The following is a 21,137-nucleotide window of genomic DNA, read 5'->3' on the forward strand; positions in this document are numbered from 1 at the left end:
ATTCTTCAAGCACAGAGTGGGAGACAAAGGGGAGCCTGTACAGCTAGACAAGAGGTGAATAGGACAGTGCCAGCAGAGTGTCCAGTTGGCTTGAATACTGGGGGATGGGAACTCTGGTCTGTGTGAATCTGCTGTGTGAAAGTATTGTTCTGGTGCTTCTTGGCTTTTAATCTCTTCTCCACTAGCTAGTGAAGACCACATGCTTTGGCCTGTAGTGCAGCTGTGGAATTGTACGGTGGGCGGGGAGATGGGTGTGCTGGATGCTTTAAAATATCAAGTATTGGCACTGTACGGGACTTATCTTACCTGCAATAAAGAAATCTTTGTTCATCAACTGCTGTTTCAATTGTCTGGTTAAAGGAGATTTGACAGAGAGGAAACCGGATAACCTGGCCGGGAGGTAGGTTCAGCCAACACAACTGGCCCAAATACCTCCTCAGACCACAGCAATGGGTCTGGGAAAAGGCATAGGAGGTTGTCTGTCTTGTTTGTCAGTCAAACATTCCTTTGTGGAGTTGGTTTCCTGCTTGTAACTGGTGAACAGGCTATGAACCAACCCAGCAGGGGTCTCTCAAGAAAATTAAGAACCACGCCATTCTGATGACTTGTCAAGAAACCTGAGGCATAGTCACCATCCATCTTTAGCTCCTTCCACTGACAAGGCAGTGCAGCAGGGTAGCCTGGGACACCTATTCAACTTGCCTTCTTTTGTATCCTGCCACTGTTTCCTACGTTGTCGCTACTTTCCTTGGCTTTGTGGCAATTTTTTCTTACCACTCGTAATGATGCCAAAAATCTGTGTCCCTTGTGCCTTCCTCATAATAGCTTCGAACATGGTATCAACATTTTTAAAAGCCTCTCTCTACTCGTCACCCCAGAACGCTCATGTTTTACTGTACTATGATAATGTGAGAGGCTGGTGAGGAAGAAGAAATAGCGTACTACTTGCCTGATCACTGTCCCTATATGTCAACAGTTATGCTATACTTGAGGATCTCAATGAAGTTTCTAGGATGCCTTATATTAGAATGCTAGCTACTCTGTTTTAACAGGATTCAACACAATTTAAACCAAGAACAGTACACAATAGTGGCTTAACAAGTTTATTAAATTGGAGGTCAGATTTTGTATTTATAGTTTCAACCAAATATTTATTAAAGGAAGCTCGAGACAAAAGATAGCTTCCTCCAGCCTCCTTTTCACCTTATGCTGAAATTATTTTCTATCAAATATTTGAATATAGTAGTTTCCTCTTTTGCTGAACAGAAAAACGTGACTAGCCTTTGGATGTCAAAGACAATGTAGCTAGTAAAGCAAATCATCCTGACGGAGAAATATTGAGTCACTGAAACATCTCTTCTGAACAGGGACAACTTGGAGAAAAATACTCTCATTCAAGGCAATGATATGCCAAGTATGGCTTTCGGTGCAGACTGCCTTTAATGTTACAAAGGGGCAATTAAGGCTAAGAATGCATCCCAAGGCATGTAATTTTACCCAAAAGAGCTACAGAATGTTCCACAGAAAATACATTTTTACTGAATATCCCAATAAGACAGATCTGGTTTACCAACTGGTTTAATAAGAAAAGTAGTAAAAATCATGTTTATTTCCTTGTATGGATAATTCCAGATTGCTGGCAAGCCAAAGTGTCACTGTTCATTCTGCTGTCCCTCTGTAATAGCAGATACTGCTCCTTGGCCCTTGTTAACATCACTGATGCATGCCCACTGTCCATCGACAGATTCCTTCCACAATGTTACCTGGAAGAAACAAAGTCAGAAGGAGATGGTTTAGTTTTGCCTAGGTTCCTTCCTGTTAGAATTAACCATACACAGCAACACAGATGTTTAGCCAGACAAACTTTGGTTGACGGCAGTTCTGAACACTGGAGCCACCTGACTTCCTTGAGAAGCAGCTAAAGCAAACACAGTAGGTTGGATCCAGAGTAAATTGTATGCTAACTGTCATGCCCCCACAGAGCCTTTGTTTATTTCCCCTTTAGTTTCCCCACAGTTAGTATGGGTTTAGCTATGTTTTGTACAGTATTCAGTGGGAGGGAACCGAATTTAGTTCTGTCCCTTTAAGAAGCCCTAGGGCTGGTGTTCTACGGCAGTTATTACCCAGCAACCTGTCTGATTTGGCAGTTAGGGGCCAACGGAAGCTGGGTGACAGCAGCAGTTAGGTGCCAACGGAAGCTGGGTGACAGCAACAAGATAGACAGTCAAAGATGATATAGATTCACAATATTTAAGTAAAACAATAATAGATGTTATAGTCTCAATAGTATTTACAATAAATTCCAGACTCTAGAAAGTTTCTGCAACAAAGTAACCTTTATTTAGTTAGACCCGGGAGGAGTCAGGGTCTGTCAACATTGTTACAATTAAAGCTTTAAGTATTGAACTGTTAACTGAGTCAGTGAGTCTTACATTCTGCTTTGGCCGGGCGCAGGCACCTAAATAACCACCTAGGGAGCAGAACACTAACAGAAGGAGCCAGCGGATCAGAACTTCCCTGCCTTTTATTGCGGCCCACTCATCTTCCCAAAATGATGCTTCTGGGCAATAGAGAATCACCAAGAGTGGCACAAGGGGCAAATCAGAGGGTTGCAGAAGAGAGGGGGGATGAAAGGAAATAGCACCCCCTCTTCTATTAATGGCATTCTGAACTTACTGCATGTTAATATATCAAAGATTGATGTCATCAAATTAAATTAAAGTACATTTGACAAAAGACAGACCGGCAATGATCATTTTTGTCCCAATCTAGGTCATCTAGTTCCCCCCTCACTACACTCCCCTAACTGAACTTCTCTCTGCCCTGCTGCCCCACACATTTCCTGAATTCCAGATTTATTTTTTCATCATGTTATGCATAACCATCACTGATAACACCTTTTATGTATTTCTGCAAACCTTGGGGATGGAAAGTGTCATCAAGGCACAGATGATTTATGGCAACCCTATAGGGTTTTCAAGGCGTTGGTTGGATTACTACTGTAACTCACTACACAGAGCTACATTTGAGACTGATCAGGAAACTCCTGCTGGTACAAAATGCAACTGCTCGAGTCCTTACTGGGACACCTTGGGAGAGCACACAGCCAGCCAGTGCTCCAGGTGGGGTACCTGAATCAGGTTCAAAGTTTTGGTACTAACCTTCAAAACTCTGAACAATCTGGGGCCTTCATATCTGCAAAACCACCCCTCCCAGTATGTTCCCCAAAGAGCCTTATGTTTGGTGTATAAAAACTTACTGCTGGTCCCTGGTCTGACAGCTGCCTGGCTGTCCTTGATCAGAGACCAGACAGACACATAACAAGCAGGGGCTTCAGCTCCAGACACTCCTGGGAGGGTGCAGGAAAAGCCGCCACCCTGACTGATCTAGCCTGGCCTTGCTACCTGGAAGTAAGTTAATTTTAATTTTAAAGAAACAAGAGGCTTCTGTCATGGTAGGACACCGGGGCAGGGGAAAGTGGCCCATGTCCACCCCACCCCCAGCCACTGAAATAAAAGCCCCTGGTTATTTTAAAATTAACTCATGTTCAGGGGAGTGGTGCTGTGGTCAGGAGGAGACTGGAGTTGGGTACAAGGCCAGAGCAACCAGAGGCCTTTTTTTTTTGCGGCAGCAGGGGCAGATGTGGGCAATCTTCCTCACTGCTGCAATTCTCCCTCCCCCCACTGGATGGAGGATACACTACTGTGTGTGGGAACAAGAATTTGGGGTAGTGGTGAACAGTTAGTTAAATATGTGCAGTCCATGTGATGCAGCGACAAAAAAGGCTAATGTGATCTTGGGATGCATCAATAGGGGTAGTTTTAACATCCAGATCTCAAGAGGTAGGTGTGTGTGTGGGGGGGAGGGGGGCTCAGTTTGAGAGCTTATCCTGGGCACCATTTTCTGTATATACAGCCCCGACACCAGGGGCCACAGCTTAACTTAATGTGATAAGGGAGACTTCTATCTCAGAAGTGTAGTCTTAATTTGATACTAGAGAAGTCTTGTTCAATTACTACCAGTAAACTTGTTCCAATTGAAATATCTGGAACAAAATCTACAATTAACAGCCTTTTCCACCTGTTAGATGATTTATTTATTTGATTTATAAACTGCTCACCCCATAAAACAGGCTTAAGCCCTGCTAAGGGCCACCAGGTCAAAAAGTAAGATTTAAGCTATCTGAATACTCACTTTGTTGTCTCCTCCTGATACTGCAAGAATATTTGCAGTGATCGACCAGCTAACATGCCAAACAACATCATTGAACTTATGCAGCAGTTTGGGTGACCATGAATTTCCAGAGGCATCATCACATGTCCAGATAAACACTCTGCCATCCTAGGACAAAGCAAACAAAACTGCCAGGACAAGCAGAAACTCACACAGTTAGGGCCACGTGCAGCAAGAAGATGATCTCACTGGGTCCTTACATGGGCATTGTGACACAAAATCTTAAGACACACATGGAACCACTTCAAACAGTTACTTCAGGCCAGCACTTCCTGATTCATAAGTACACTGTATGCTTCTAGCAGATAGATTAGGCATAATCCTTTCTGGACAAGATTGCTTTACACTGCAAAGAGGGAGATTTCATCTGAATGCACCCCAACTCCAAAGACTCCCTGATCGTGGATAGCTATTATGTTGTGAGAAAGGCTAAGATTAAAATCTTATCCCCAGTATGCTTGTTTTCTGCATGTAGAGAGATTGTGATACCTCAGAGAATACAAACATGCAATACACACTGCACTCTGGTGGTAGAGATCACAGGGTATTTCTGTAGATGTCAGGTGCACTTAATCAAACAAAATACTAATGCAGAGCTGCTGAAAACTAGCCTACTGAAAGGTAAGGTAAAGGTAGTTGCCTGTGTAGCCACAGAGTCATTAGGTATAAATCGGATCAAATATTCACTTATGGCTTCTGTTAAAAAATGAGTGTATGGAGGAGAAACCCAGATATTTGACTATGCGTCATAGGAAGCGTTCTGAAAGAAGTGGGTTTGGGCTACCATTGAACACTTTTTAAAAGGTTTCTGCAAAGACAGAAAACTGCTATTCACCTATTCAAATGCCAGTGCCGAGTCTGTCAGTGGTTAACCTGGCTACCTGATTCAAGGTACTGACTTTATCCCTTTGTGGCCTAGAGCCATGCAGATCTTAACAGTCAGATTTTCCTGATGTGAGCCCCAACACATGGACAGCCCCATCCAAGAGCCAGGCGCCCAGCCACAGACCCCAAGGAGGCTTCATGGTAGCATGGGGAGGCTCGAAAAGTCAAAAAGCCCCCCTGCCACCGAAAAGCCTCTATGGGCTTCAATGGACTTAAACAACCCAAAAAGGTGGCTTAAATCCAGAGTATGGCCTGCCAGTGTAACACTGGCAAAGGCCAGGAGGGAGCCGACTAAAATCAGCTCCTTTCCTATCCATGCCCCAGCCTGCCCCTGCTATGCCTGTAGTGGCCGAGATGCTGGGCAGTGACCAGTTCTGGGGGGAGGGGGAGTGATGGCCACATGCCGGCAGAATTGCCCCTCAGCTGGGGTAAGTGCCTCAAGGAGAGCAAATCTGCTAGCGTGGCAGTGCGCCAATCCCATGAGCAGATTGGTCCCTTCCTTTGGATGGAGCTCCAAGATAGACTACAGTGACTCTGATCAAGGTCCTTTTTGCTAAAGAGATTGAGGTGAGCCCAGTGCTTATCGTGATAGCCTGCAATTATTACAAAACACACATAGTTTTTTGATGCACCTTGGAAGAAGAACATTTTATGAGCAGCTGCTTCCATCTGCATGTCTCTGAATATTTTCACAGTATTAAGATTTGTTTGTAGTACTATGATGTTTTGAGTTCTAAGCTTTCTTGGTTCACAGCTACAGCAGGGTACACACATATTCCAATACATTTACAATCTAATAAAAATAAATGGGATTTAATTGTTTCAAATGCATTGGTTTAAACAGGAGTTGCCAGTCTTTGGAGATCTGGCCACTATACCCTGGCTATATGAATTAAACATTAAGCATTGAACCATACCTGGGAGCAACTGGCAATAGTGCTTGTTGGCAAGCCTATGGAGGGAGCCCAGGCCACATCTCTGACCCAGTCACTGTGAGCTTCTAGTTTTTGTTCTTCTTTCCACTGGCCGTCTTCTTCTCTAACAAGATTGGGGGAGGGAGGGAATGCAAATTGAGAGGAGGCAACACAAACAAAAGCATCTGCCTGCTCATCATTATTTCCACAAATTTCATCTCTCCAGCTTCCTCGAACAGAAGTGAACTGTTTGGTGATCCTGCACAGTCTTTACAGAGTGAGCAGACACCATCCTGCTCATTAGGGGCCTGGGTGATGACCGAATGTGAAAACAAACAAGGTAAAGGATGGAGAACATGAGCCTGAGGATGGAGAATCAACAGGGAGATTTTAAAAATGACCTGAGGGTGGAAAGTTGAACATGAGAGAAGCGCAGATACATTTTCATCTGTTTGATGGGAAGACAACTTACTTCCAAATCTTGATGAGATTATCGCAGCCCCCCGATGCAAAGCGTTTGATGTAGTTTGGCTTTTGGCCTGACGGCTGCTCTAAAAGGCTTCCTGGGACAACTGCAGGGGCCCAACTAACAGCATTGCAGCCAATCTATTAGAGAGAAAATCACACGATTTCTGCAACCACAGTGTCATCGTGCTGAGTCACTTACTGAACAGGATAGGCTGACTTCACCTGAAGCAGTTGCTTGAACCTTCTCTTTTTACTCCTCTTAACGCAAAACACCAGAAGATTGATATAGCACAAATTATGGAAAACTAAGAACTTTGGGGAAAACTTTAGTTGTTAGAGCAGCAGAGAGATTTTGAGCCCTTGAACTCTTGTTCTGCTCCCTTAAAGCTAGGAGCCATGCTGCTCTTGCAGTCGCACTTTAAAGAAAGGGCAGATTGAGAAAACATATACAGCACTCATAGCGCTGCACAGTTGCAAACTACAGATACGCACAGTGCCTCCTAAAGTTTTCTGACTTTAAAGGCCATGACAGACCAATGCAGACTTGTGCTCACTTGGACCACTTTATGGGTGGTACATATCCAAAGGTAATTTGGGCTTTCCTACTGGATGTCAGATATTTATTATTACGGCCTTTTGGCCAGCCAAACCTACTGGATGTCAAATTAGATGTGCATTCAGAAAGTAAGGCTGGATGTCAAATTAGATGTGCATTCAGAAAGTAAGTAGGGTTCTAAATCAACAAATCTAAAATGTCCGTGTTATTTTCTGTGAACATGTGAAATTGTCTGACACTGCATGACCAACCGTCTGCTGAACCTGCTTTCCCTCAATGGTTTCTCCTAGTTCTGTCACTCGTTTTGTAGAGATGCTAGAGACTGAACACAAGACCTTGGACAAGCAAAGTGAATGCAGAAGGACTGAGCTATATAGCATCCTAATAGAGCGGCCGACATTCTTGGCTCGTACAGCCCAATGCATGGAACTCAGGAAGCTTAACTTGGGACCTTGTAGTAGCAAAACTGGCATGGAATGTCTGTGTACTTACTGTGTGCGCATTGCCAATTTTTTTCACTTCCCACTGTCCATCGCCAGTGTAGCTCAACAGAGAAATGGCCCCATCCGAGCTTCCACAAGCCAGGATCAATCCATAGTCTTGTGGTGCCCAGCACACAGAATTCACTGCCAGACAAGAAAGAAACGGAATGGATTATTACACAAACCAGTTAGAAGTTCAGGGGAAAGCAAGTGCTCCCTCATCTTAATAGATACGTGTGGATGTGGCAAATGTAGCCAAAACATCATGTGGGACAAAAGACTGGTTACACTGCCAGACTGCTGAAAAGCTATGATAAAAGAGACAACCCCCATCATTTTTTTGTGTGGTGGTCGACCCACTTTAATGATAATATGCAGTTTGTTATCCCCACAACTGCTTTATCATGAGCAGCTAATTTGTGCGATGCTACTATTCTGCGTCTGCAAACGCTGATGGTGAATTCGAAGTGGCGGTGTAGTCACTGGGAAAAAAAGGAAGAAGGCAAAACCCGCTGGGTGCAAAAATGATTTAATACCAAGTTCAACTGTTATAAAAACAGCATTCTGCCTCAATTTCCAATCTTGTCGACCAGCTTCAATCACTCCAGCCATTCTGAACCAGTCATTTGTTTACACAGTGACTTATTAGGATCAGATTTACTTTTTAGATGCGCAGTAAAAGAACAGAAAGTAGAATTGTGGGTGTTCCCCGCGTCAGATAAAAGTTTTTTTGTTTTTTTTAACAGGAACAGTTTCCTGTACCCGGTTTCAGGTTGCACAGAAAAAAAGTGAACTCCCAACAAAGTATTTGGTTGGTAAGGATAAAACTACTCTGACATGTTTATACCTGGCAGGATCATGACACATAAGCCTTCAGAAAGGTCACAAAACTGGATACTGGAAACTCCACTCCTGATGTAAGTACAATATACTACTGAATGAGAACACGATACTAAGTTTAGCTGTTTCAGAAAGAGAAATCTTGGGGGACAGCTTGTGCAACAGAGAAGTGTCCAGAAAGAGAAAGTAATAAGATGTACTACCCCACTCCACCCTCCCCCCACCAAAAAAAACCCCTCATATTGTGACCAGGTACACCCCTAATGGCCAGATTGTTCAGGGTTGGAAGAGAGGCCTGTGACAAGGGAGTAAAGTCCGTGACTGCTACAGCGGAACAAAATTATTATCAGCTTCTAATAATTACAAACTACTTCTGTAGTGAAGTGTAACACTTGAGCACAAGTATTGTAAAAATAACATCCATACCTGAAGAATCATGTCCTGGGTATTCATATGTCTTTTCCCAGGTACCATTTTCTTCCTTCCAAATGATAACCTTTCGGTCATAGGAACAGGAGGCCAGGATGTTTCCGTACATGGGATGAGCCCAGGCAACTTGCCACACTGGCCCTTCATGTCTATAAAATAAATGAATAAATAATTTAAAAATGCAGGGTTTAAGAGGAAAACTATTTGCATGCTAAGACTTTTCATTTCTGGCGATCATATATCTGGGAGGGTTTAGTTGTCGGATGCCATATATTGAACACTGGAACGCTGTTTTAATAGGGCTTTTAGCTGTTTTAATCTTAATAGAGCCATACAAATGTTTATTTATATTTGTAAATTGTTTATGTTTTAAATTGTGTTCTACCTAGATATTTAAAACGTTGTGCGCTGCCCAGAGCCCTCCGGGAGAGGGCAGTATATAAAACTAACAACAACAACAACAATATATCCATGGCATTTTGAAGTCATTCACAATTGTACAAGTACTTAAAGAGCCAATGTGGTTTTGTGGTTAAGAGCAATGATCTAATCTGGAGAACCAGGTTTGATTCTCCACGCCTCCACATGAGCAGCAGACTCTTATGTGGGGAATTGGGATTGTTTCCCCACTCCTACATTCTTGATGAGTGACCCTGGGATAGGCCCAGTTCATTCAGAACTCTCTCAGCCCCACCTAACTCACAAAGTGTCTGTTGTGGGGAGAGTAAGGGAAAGGAATTTGTAAGCTGCCTTGAGTCTCCTTACAGGAGAGAAATGGAGGAGGTATAAATCCAAACTCTTCTTCTTAAAGCTACAGATAAAAACAAATCTCAATGTGAAAGCCAAGGAGCAAAAAACAACGCGCAGGTTGCAGTGGATTGTGAGGATATTATTTTAATTAATGGCTCACCCTTAAGAGCAAATACCTGTTTGTGAGGGGGTGAGGGGTGAGGGGTGAGGGGGGAGGGGAATTTCTTTCTACAAAAATGACAGAATTAAAAAGATCCACACACAACAACAGGGAACCGGATGCGTACATGCAACAAAATCACCCTACAGAAATTCTCAACCACACAAACCAAAGCCAGCAAAAGAAGGATCCCTCTTCCAATGCCTTCTAGGGTTCTGATTTGTACAGTCATCACTGGAAAGGCTTTGCTCTTCATAGCAACAGCTCCACATGATGGCCTACACAGCAAGGCCCAAATTGAAGAATCAATAGCATCACTTACCAATATGCAACTCTCAGGCACCCTTATAAGGCAAAAGACATGGAAAATGGGGACAAAAGGAAATCTAGAGAAAGCTCATTCAAAACTCTCTCCTGTCTACTTCAGCTTGCTGGTTTCTCAACCAAGTGGTTAAGATTTGTTCTACCCTTCCCTCTCTCTCCCTTGCTTGTTTGTTCCTCTATGGAACAGCTAACCCAGTAAAGATGTACATACAGATTCCCTCCCATCACCTCTACCACCTAATTTTCATTCACACAACATCTGAATTTACATACACTAGTACCTGCAATACAAATAGAAGATACAATGAATTACAGACCTATTGGTCATTTTAAAAATCCTTTCGTTCAAACAGACCCCCCACCCCGACACTTGATATAGCAAAAGCCTAAACAAAACAAAAATTCACCACAGTGTCAACAAAGTTACTTATTTTGTGGATAAGAAAAAGGTGAAAATGGGCCATGAAGCCTTGAATTCACTCACCCTCTTAAGTCAGCTATCAAAATTTGTCCTCCATTCCTGACATCAAATATTTTCACTGATCTGTCTGAGGAGCAGGTTGCCAACCGAGTGCCATAATAATCCATCTGCGCATCATGCTGGGAAGTAGTTACAAAGCTTTCATGATCATCTGTCAACTCTCATTTTAATCATACTAATGTATTCAATGTATTCAATGACAGCAGTCACAGTAGAATGGCAAAGAGTGAGTCATTTTAATTGTTTATAGTATTTTATGGTAAAAGAAGATGTGGGTAACGCTACACCAAGATGGCAATCAATATTGTAGCAGTTGAAGAATGGGGAATAGTGATGACAACGGGGAAAACAGGCAAAAACAGGCTAGAGCACCCAACTACTCATTCGCTCTGTCTCCTTTGGTCGGTAGAGGGGTTTGGAATCTGAAGAATTTTAGAATTATTACTGGAGAAACAATGTGAAACTCGCCCTTGTTGCCAGCTAAAAATTTTAAAACTAAACTAGATAGTATTTTCGTGCACCATGGCCAGACAAGTGACAGTAATATAGAATACAACCTAGAGCTGTGGTGGCGAACCTGTGGCAGGGGCTAATGGGAATTGTAGTCCATGAACATCTGGAGTGCCATAGGTTCGCCACCACTGACCTAGAGTATGATGGTTAGCAGATCGACTGATTGCCAGGACAGATAAGCTGCTCACTACTTATCCAGAAGGTACCTGTTCTGGAGAAGAGCTCATCACATGATATAAACATAGTGCTAAAGCACATTGCTTGCAGGAGTCCAATTGATGCACAGGACAACTCAAACAGATGCCTATTTTTATACAAACTCGAGACATAGCAGTGTAGATATTTCTAGTGGATTGTAGTTTTGTTTTTTTTAATCCTATCTCCCCACCATGTGAGTCAGCCAGGCCCTGCAATTCCTATTATTAAACAGCGACAGGTTAAAGTCTAACAAAATGTATTCTAGTATTAGCTATTTGTGAGTCAGATTTCATCAGATGCATAGAGTATACATTCATAGAAGCAGCAAGTACTATAATTCTCCTCCATATACACCAACATGTTCCCGGTTTCTTAAAAAAACAAGAAATGTCACTACAGAGCACATCATATCTTTCAACAGTTCTGGCTCATACAGAATTTAAAAAATCTAAGAGGAAGTAAACCACTGAATAGCAGTGGTAGGAGACAACAACAGGGCATCCTTATATTCTTAAACATATTAAAACCCAAAGCCTCCTGGCAGAAAACAATGGGTGGCTCTAAGGATGCTCATCAATTTACACTCTGCTTCCTCTAATCAACCAAGATTTCCCTCACCCTGAAAAATCACACAGACTTGAGACTGTTTCTCCTCTCTTCCTTCAGAGTGGGAAGGGGTGACCAGTGAAGAGTTATCTTAAGGCTGACACACAGAATAAATTCCACATTCTTTTATGGAGGGAACATTCTTACTGGGAAAGGGGGGGGGGGAATAAAATACTTACTATCATGTCCTCATGGGAAGTATCCACTGTATTAATTACAGACACCTAATGAGAAAATGTATAGTTGGAAATGGTGAAATCAGTAACAGGCTCCAAGCCTAGATTTTAATCCAGTGGTAAATCAAGGCATACTTTGTTTACAAACTTATTTTTTGTTTACAAACATATTTTGTTTACAAGGCGTCTGCCTGACTACTGGAGGGGGAAAAAGATGTTAATGTTAGTACATCCTTAGTCAGATCTAGTATTGTCACCATGTTTTTCTTCTGTTCTTTCAGTTCTTACTACAGTTAACATTAATTCTAGATCTTCCTCATTTACTATTACATTCAGGCATCCTAAGTTATAATGGCAATGGTTCTAAATATAAATGATACCATCTACTACATCTTTAATTAAAAGAACATACATCTTCTTTGCTTTGTAATTCAGTACAGGACAAACTATCCCTGAATAAATGAATGCAACAGATAGGGAAGAGCCTTCAGCAATGTGTACAGGAGACGTGAACACTCAGTGATTCTTGGTGCAAACACAGCTTCTCTTCCAATGGCCTTTATTTACCATGGGCAGTCTCTGTTTTCTGGAGCCCACATCTAGTAAACTAGCACCCCATTTTGTTCTCATCTGTCTTTGGCCGGTGTGGTATTAGTTGCTGGGATTGTTATCCTTCAGATTACAATTCCATGTCCAGGATCTGTATAAAGTGGAGATCAGGATATTTGCTAAATGTATGAACATGAATGGACCATAGCTGGCTTGTTCTGAATGGTTAAGATTAACCATCACATTTTCTCTAGTATACCTTCTAAGATAGAACATGCTGCAATGTTGTAAAGGTTGATGAACAGCATTCTATTGGAGAGTAAAGCTGTTAGTCCAGGGATCCCTAAGTGCCCACCAACATCTTTTCTAGTGCCTGCTAAGTGTTTTTCAGAAATGAGCTTTTACCCAGCAAGGCTTCTGATCAACTATTGGAGATCTGACTAACTGCTCAATTTTTTAAAATGTTGCATCGGCAGCAACAGCCATCACAGCACAAGGACCTCCATTGTGTTTCTGAAGTGAAGTTGTGGCAATCATTTTGTGGTTGTCTCTGCCTCCTGTCGTAGCCATTTCATAGTTGTGCCCACCTTGCTGTGTGTCAGAATTCCAAATATGCCAGCAGGTTAAAATGGTGGAGGACCATTTGTAACTGGGAGGGGCTCACATAGAGATAACTGGTATATGAGGAGCTTTCACAATCCTAGCCTCTATTTTTATATATTCATCATTGAAGGGAACAGAGGCAAAAATATTCCTGTTTTCACTTGTGAAATGTGGGAGGGGCATGTTGAGGTGGCCAGACTTAGCAAAGACACAGAAATGGGAATGCATGGAGGACTTAACAACAGTGGGGAGTGAGTCCAGTCCCCTTAACATGGAATTAATGTGCAGAAATAGGCAGCTGACGCTTTTCATGGCATGGCTTAGGCAACCTCAAAAGGCAGATAACATCTCACTAAGGCTTTATTAAAGCAACTGGACCCCCCCCCCCCCCCCCCCGGAGACTACTGACATCCCTCCGTGCCTCGGGCTAGTCAGGGAAACCTTATGTAGTTAGGAGGTCCCTTACAGATTAGACAAGGGCAGGAAAAAGGGTGTGCGAATCTGCGTCGCCGGGAGCAGCCCTCCAAGATAGGCGAAATGTCAGGGGAAAGGTTTCTGCTCTTTCTCCGGATCTAGACATATAGTCGAGCAACAGCCCCTCTCAGCCCCCCCACCCCCCGTTCTCACCATGGCGACGACAATGTCCTCGGCGGGACTGACCCAAATTGCTAGAGTTGGTCTCCCGGCTGCTCTTAGACGTGGCAGTTCGCCCTAGAGCTCCGCGTGCAACGGCGAAAACTTTCCGGCCGGCATGACGCCGATGCACAAAAGTTCCGCCTGCTGCTTGGCCCTGGTTTCTTCCCTGATGGGGCTCAAGGCCCCCCCTCTTCTGTCCAGCATACTTCGGGAACAGACCACTATTCAGCGACTACTGGGGCACGGGGGGGGCGGGGGGGGTCCTGAAAGCTTGGAGGCCTAGTCACTCTTTAGTCAAAGCTTTCAGCTCTTCTGTCTCAGTCTCACGTCTTATTTTGTAAAACTAAACTATTTGGACGACTCCGTTCTAGCTCCATCTTTATTCAAGGAATTCACAGGGATGTGCATGGGTTTGCTGCCCTATGACATTATCTCCCTGTGAAATAGGTTAGGTTGAAATAATGGGTTGTGGAAAGCCAAGTTCGTCTTCGTGAAAATCAGGGGCTACAGCCTTTACAAATGTTTTGCTTTATGGGACACATTTGGAGCAAACCTAAGTAGGTAGATTCAGAAATAAGTCCCATTTCTAATCAGTGAAGTGTACTCATAGAAAAGGTTTCCTAGGATGGTTAGAGATGTAACCAATTACTTTTCCTTCCATAATGTAGAGTAACTGTCATAGCCCCTAAAGCAACAATATTTTGGATAAAATTATTATTTAGAATTAAAGCCTGTCTTTAAAAAACAGCATGTCCATACTTCCATTATCAGTTATTTCTTTTTTAAGTTAGTAAGGCTAAGCAATAATTATGTTCATATGATCACCTGTTAAGTGTTGGCTGGGGTGGGATTTTACTGTAGTTTTCTGAGATCCACATTTCATATTTTAACCACTGGATAACTGCAATTTTTACTGCTTTGTATATTTTTTCCCAGTAGAGAAGTTTTGTTTACTGGAAGGTAATTTTTCATGGAGAATACATTTTCACAAAACACTGTTCCTGACTCATTTTAACATCTAATGCTAAAAGAAGCATGAGTGAAAATAAGTTGAAGATAGGAACAGTTGTGAAATATGAAGATAATACCACATTACTGGCAGAAAACAGTGAATACTTGAAACAACTGCTGGTGAAGGAAGTGCCAAAAAGCAGGAATACAGCTGAACACCCAGAAGACAAAATTAATGACTACTGGGAATTGTACAACTTTAAAGATGATGATGAAGAAATTAAAATTGCTAACAATCATTGCTTATTCCCACTTAAGCTCTAGGATGGCTGGAATTGTTTTCAGTGTTCCTGGTTTGGCAGGTTTAATTTGCAATGGTAGCAAAATCTTGAAAGTGCTGAAAAAGTCTATGCTACTGTTAAATATGTGTCATACTGAAAAGGTAGTTGGGGTTGCCAGCTTTCAATTGGGAAATTCCTGGAGATTTTGGAGATGGAGCTAGGGGTTGGAGTTTGGGGGGAGAGAGACATCACTGGAGTAAAATATGACAGAGCCCACTCTCTAAAGCAGTCTTTTCTCAGGTGTACTGTTCTCTGTTATCTGGAGATCAGTATTGATTTTGGGAAATCCCCAAGTGTCACTGGGAGGTTGGCAACCTAAGTGCAATCCTCTAACTTTTTCTGTCTCAGACTATTTTCTTAAAGGACAATTATAAGGAGGTCTACTCAGAATCTTACTGAAGTGTACTGAATGGGGCTAATTCCCAGGAAAGTGCTTTTAGCAGTGCCTTGTTAGTGTCTGTTTTCTGTTACTAAAATAGGGACAATGGTACCCGCAAGACTGTGGGTAAGGATAAACGGACATAGCGGTACTTCCCAAATGCCCATTTAACAACTTGATCCTGTTAAAAGCACAGGCAGTTGTTTACTGTTTAGGATCTGGCTGTAAAGTCTTTTCAAGTCAATTTCTTACAGAAATGTAAATGTGCACTAAAAAAAGGCCAGAGATCCTAGTTAAATTAAAAGTGTTGTGAATAATGTAGCAACAACCACTGTTAACCCAATAACCCTCTACACCTAGTTTTTATTCCAAGTGATCTCCGTGTTAGTGCTAGAAGTATTTTTATGCTGGAACTTCTTAGTTTTTAAACAATCTTCCCTTGATTACAGTGTGTGTTTGCAAACACCTGCAGTTGTACTGCAGCAATGACAAGGTAAGGCTCTGGGGTGGAGTTAGAAGAACATTGTTCTCCAACAGTGATGCTTCAATCATCCAAGCTGGTTAGATCACACCCCCAGTAGTTCAGGCAGAGCTATGCAAATTTTGCATAGATTGTACTGCACAGCAGGGGGCAAACTTCTCCAGTTTGGATAGCCCTGTCTGTTCAGTCAGGAGCTACTTCCACAGCTCTGATCCTGGTAAAGGGACTTCAAGTAACCAGCGGGAGCTGGTGAGGTATGAGTGTCCAATACGCCTGGATCCCCCTGTTGTTCTGCTGCAAGCACAGGAACCACAGCAAGCATTCCCAAACCTCCTGGGTACTGCAATCGACTGCCCCTCACACAATCTGCTTGAAGGTGATTCCCACAGAGTTGGAGAACTCACATTCACACCCCTCAACCTTCTTCACAAGGTATGATGGCTCCTGGAGTGATAGCGGGGTTGGGACCAGCACTGCATGGCTTTCATCCATCCAGCCTCCCCTTTGGGCTCCTCAGCAGGCGAGCATGCTTCCAATTGCACCTTGGTGGCTGGTAGCAGGACTGGTGAGGCCAGTGGGAGATGTATGTTCCAAGCTGTGAGGGAATGCAATGGGCCCTGACCCCCCTCCCCCTGTACCTATGGCTGACGAAGTGGCGAAGCCATGAAAGAGATCCCATATCACAAAGCCAGCCCTGAAAAGACGATGCATGCCTACTAGGGACCTGGGAGAACAAAGCGAGGAGGAGGAGGCCATTTCCTCAGACTCTGAATCATCCAGAATTCACTCATGGGCAGCAAAGAGAGCCAGAAATTCACAACAGAGCCTGGAGATCAATGCAGAGAACTTCCTATCCATTAGATTATCAGTAGCCCCTGACTTGGACAGGGAGCAGTGTGTATAATCCAGGAAAGACTGGGACCAGGAGGATTCTGCTCAGCTCTTCCAACCTGATGAACAGGCTGTTGAAGAAGGTTAACATGCAGTCCAAGGTTTCTGATGACCCTTTTCTCCCCTGTTGACAAAATATGCAGAGCAGCAATGTGGTTCTCGGCTTCAACATTTGCCCAGTACTACAGGTTGGACCAAGTGAGGTCATCAGAGGTGGTGTTTGGCAGATGGGTTCTGCAGCAGGCATTGAACTAACATAAGGTAGGACCTCTTAGGTTCTAAAGCATTTTAGAGGTTCTAGAACTGCTTGTGGGAACAAGGAACCCACACTATACTAAGCGTACATAATCAGCTTGGATGACTGAAGGCCCAACATAGGAGAACGACACTTTGGACTTACTGTGGAGGTGTCTTTTCTTTGGCAGGGCAAAGTCATCCACATTCCACTCCCCTTCCCCCAAAATGCATTGGATCACACATACATACACACATACATGAGATTGGAAGGTGTAGTAGAGTGAATGGTTGAATCAGGGCTTGTAAAACTGGAGAAGTCGGCTTCTTGTTGAGCAGTATAATCTACATAAAGTTTGCAAAGCCCTGCCTGAACGACAGGGGGTGTGACCTAACCAGCTTGGATAACTTCGCTCCACTGAAGAGGTAAGTCTAAAGTGTTGCTTCCTCCTTTTCCCTCGCCTGTAATTTGAGAGGATGCAGATGTCTGTCGGTAGGTGGCGCCCACAATTCAGCTCTGGCTCCGACTATAGGCTATATATATCCTATGATAACAGTACAAGGGCTCAGCTTTTCCAGCGACTTCTAACGGGGAGGGGGAGGGGGGAAAACACTACCCCTGTCTCACTGTGTCCCTCTTGTCGCCATATTCTCCATGCAGATCCCCAGCAGACAGAACCCCTTCTTAGGGAAGCAAGGAACTCCAACTCTCCCTTTATTATTTTTTTAAGACAGCAACACAGTGGAGAAAAGATCACCTTCCAGAGCCAGCTGTCCAAGATGACTAACATATCCTATCATATTTCCAACCTCCTGGAGAAGATGACATCCACCGACAAAGATTTTAGGTAGGATCTGTGCTTACTTAGGGTTGGGGATGTGGGCGTGGGGTGAATGCAGAGTTGTGTTTTCAGATTTGGGTCTGCCCCCTCCTCCCACATCAGTGAATTGCACACGTGTGTGTTTCGAATGGTGGGAGATCTATGGAGGGAGGGGAGGGTTTTTTAATAACTGCAGCAAAAAAAGAAAGGAAGAAAAAAGAAAACCTTGTAAGGAAGAAAAGGAAGGCTGAGGAACTGAGAAGAATCGCTAGCTATAATCAGTACAAAAGCTCACCCCTGCTGCAGGAGATGTTATGCAGAGCCAATAAGGCAGATATGTAATGTACCGCAAGCTTCCGGGGCGGCAAAGAAAATACTACATCCTAGAATTTCTCTTGCGGCCCCTTAATAGCAAACATTCCTTTTATGTCCCTCCTCCGGGACTGAGATAGAGATGCACTGCTAGACAGCTGCACTGGAGGGGAGGGGGGAGAAGAATCAGCTGTTACTGGTTGGGAGTCTTGGGAGATGATTGGCTGCCTTCACTGTCTTGTCTGAAGAAAAACAAATGTGATCTTGAGCCTTCATAGAGTATCACACAGCTGGGAAGTAATGGTCACTAGCCCACTGTTTGATCTATTAAGCTGGAATGTAAACATTACCGACCAGTGATCAATTTTACATAATTTTCTAAAAGTGACAAACAAAAATAAGCTGTGGATTAAATATGGGTGGTTTTATGTTGTGATCGAACGACAGAGGTAAAACTAAGTTGAAGTAGATTTATAGATCAGTGAACAAAACAATTAAATCATTGTACCTAGTCTTACTGGAACTGGTGGCATCCCAGCAAGTTAATGGGAAGGAAATTAGGTTAATTCTGGTGAGACTTGTGGCCTAAATTGGTTTCAGCTGAGGCAACTGGAATTCAGCATTAATGTTTCTGGAATGGACTGTTACCAGATCACTTAGCATATGAGGCTATGGTTGTCAAATCCAAGTCTGGAGAGGCCTGGAAATTTGGAAGTAGAACCAGAGGACAGAATTTGGCTAAGGGAGAGAGATCAGCTCTGATATGATGCCATAGAACCTAATCTCCAAAGCTTGTAATTTTCTCCAGGTGAATTGAGCTCTGTGGACATCAGTCATAATTCTGAGAGAACTTTAGCCCCCACCTGGAGACTGGCAACTGTACAGGAGACTTCAATATAGAGATGCATCTAGGAGTTAGTAGTAGTAGGATTGTCAGAGAGGTTTTTTTATTTTGGCTTGTGTATTTGAGGATGATTGTTTATGAAGTATGTATTAAAACATCCATTCCGTCCCTTTTCTCTTGGTCAAGGCAGCTTACAGATAAACCAATTACAAACCCCAAATACCTCCTCTGCAAGATGTCTGCTTGTTCATGCCCCATCCACAGCTCTTGCAAACAAACAAGCCTTGCAGTCCATCCCAAACTTCTCAAGTGAGCGGACTTCGCTTCACCTCTTCAGGGATCTGGTTCTACAGTCGGGGGCCATGATGCAAAAGGCCTGGGTTCTGATTCATGGCAGGCTGGCCAAAGTGGGGGAACAGCCAGTAGGGGCCAGTCTGAAGACTGTAACTGGCCTCTTGGAACAGATGGGAGGTCATGGTCCTTGAGATATGTGGGACCCAGGCTGTGAAGAGCTTTAAAGTCATAGCCAGCTCCTTGAATTGAACTTGGAAATAAAATGGCAGCAATGTAGATGCTTCAAAATGAGTAAGGTATATTCTCATTGAGTAACCAACTTGCTAGGAGTAAAGGGTAGGCAGCTGGGGAAGTCAATGGCAAACCACCCTGTAAACATGATCTGCCCAGTATTGTGATGTGACTTTACCCTGTGGGTCAGTAATGCACAGGCCCTGATAGTGATCAGCCAGTGGCATTCTGGACCTCAAAACCAGCTCAACATCGACCATGTAACATTAATCCAGCTGTGACAAAAAACATGGAATGTCATGGCCAGTCAGAGAAAGCAGTCAGTCAGAGAAAGTAGAGAGATGGCAGAACTCAGTCAGAGAAAGCAGAGAGATGGCAAGCCAAAAGGTGCTCCTGACCATTGCGTCCATAGAGCCTTTCAAACATCAAGGCTGGGTTAATAATGTGGTTGTTAGATCATGTGTAGAAATCAGTAGGAACTTTGAGGGTGGGGACATGGGGGGGACCCAGCATCTTACATACGTCATCATCACTTCTGGGGAAAACCTGGAGGTAGCTCTAGGATATGCCAGTGATTCCTGTAGCTACCTGATGTCACTTCCTTGTTTCTCCTGGAAGTGATGATGCAGTGCCTATAAAGTCAACATATTTTAATTTTTTTCCCAGCACTGCTTAGAGTGGTGGCGAGCTTCAAGGGTTGCTGGTAAGAACATAAACACTCCCAGCATTTAACCTCTGCAAAAGCCAGTTTTGCTCCATATAGGATACATTGGTGGCTATGGGGTTTTTTTTTGGTCATTTTATTGAATTTCCTTTGTACGTTGGAATTTTGTTAGGTACCCTTCTTCATGTGGAGCAATGTAGTATACATAATTAAATTTTAATAAGCAGTTGAAAATGCCATTGTGCTTCTGCATAATAAGGTTGAAATTATGCAGAATTTTTTTACTGTGGTGAGTTTGGCCCCATTCCCTATTTTACTTTACAAGGTTCATCATCTAGATGCCTTACTATTAACAATCTTTTCCCAACCAAGTAGAAATTTCGCCCCAATTCTCCAGGCTAACATTAATCCTTATCTGAACGCTCTGAAGCCCTTCGAAGGCATCTGAGCTATCTATTACCATTTTCCCTCCACCGCCCCAGCTCTGAATCATATGCTAGTCATACTAAACAAACAGTATGTTAAAGCTGGTATTGGGAAGCATAAAATCCCTAGTGAGGTTAGAAATGATGCAGTTTGGGAGTTGATATTCTCTATACATTGGTGAACTTTAGAATGTCTTATTAGGGGGGAAAAACCATTTGGAGAAGATACCGATATATCCAGAGAGGCCACTGTTCTGTGGACAAAATTGTTAGAATTATTGGCTGATTTTTTCCTGAAAGGGACTAAAAGGAGCTTACAACAATAAAAATACAAAAGATATCAAAAGCCAGCAAGAATATCCACCTTGGGCTATGAATCTCTTGGCTTGTGTTCCTGTGAGCTCTTTGGCTTCTGCCTCTGGCCGCACCCAATCTTTACACCTGCAGTTATACCTGCCAGTTTTGC

General features: G+C 43.2%; 2 protein-coding genes across 2 annotated transcripts in view; one reads left to right on the top strand and one right to left on the bottom strand.

Moving 5' to 3' along the window:
- Positions 1-1,089: 1,089 nt before the first annotated feature.
- On the bottom strand, positions 1,090-13,947 carry SEC13 (SEC13 homolog, nuclear pore and COPII coat complex component). The gene is made up of 9 exons (XM_048491735.1): positions 13,795-13,947; positions 12,019-12,063; positions 10,526-10,641; positions 8,805-8,956; positions 7,549-7,682; positions 6,505-6,638; positions 6,036-6,156; positions 4,195-4,341; positions 1,090-1,763 (listed from the first exon to the last, which is right to left on the bottom strand). Exons 1-9 carry the CDS (start codon positions 13,795-13,797, stop codon positions 1,653-1,655), a joined length of 963 nt encoding a protein of 320 aa, XP_048347692.1. The 5' UTR covers positions 13,798-13,947; the 3' UTR covers positions 1,090-1,652.
- A 3,717-nt stretch (positions 13,948-17,664) lies between these two features.
- Positions 17,665-21,137, top strand: part of LOC125429223 (cullin-associated NEDD8-dissociated protein 1-like) — a 40,062-nt gene continuing 36,589 nt past the window's right edge. Inside the window, exon 1 of the mRNA XM_048490140.1 lies at positions 17,665-17,928. Coding sequence (XP_048346097.1) covers positions 17,861-17,928 — 68 coding nt within the window. The 5' untranslated portion in view covers positions 17,665-17,860. The remainder of the gene's footprint in view (positions 17,929-21,137) is intronic.

This window comes from Sphaerodactylus townsendi, linkage group LG03 (genome assembly GCF_021028975.2).
Source record: "Sphaerodactylus townsendi isolate TG3544 linkage group LG03, MPM_Stown_v2.3, whole genome shotgun sequence".
NCBI classification, from domain to species: Eukaryota; Metazoa; Chordata; class Lepidosauria; order Squamata; family Sphaerodactylidae; genus Sphaerodactylus; species Sphaerodactylus townsendi.

Excerpts from the sequence above, each read along its gene's own strand:
- SEC13 (XM_048491735.1), bottom strand. Across the intron at positions 10,642-12,018 it reads CTTCCCATGAGGACATGATA|CATGATGCGCAGATGGATTA; the intron begins GTAAGTATTTTA and ends ACTACTTCCCAG. Across the intron at positions 7,683-8,804 it reads CCCAGGACATGATTCTTCAG|TGAATTCTGTGTGCTGGGCA; the intron begins GTATGGATGTTA and ends CTTGTCTGGCAG.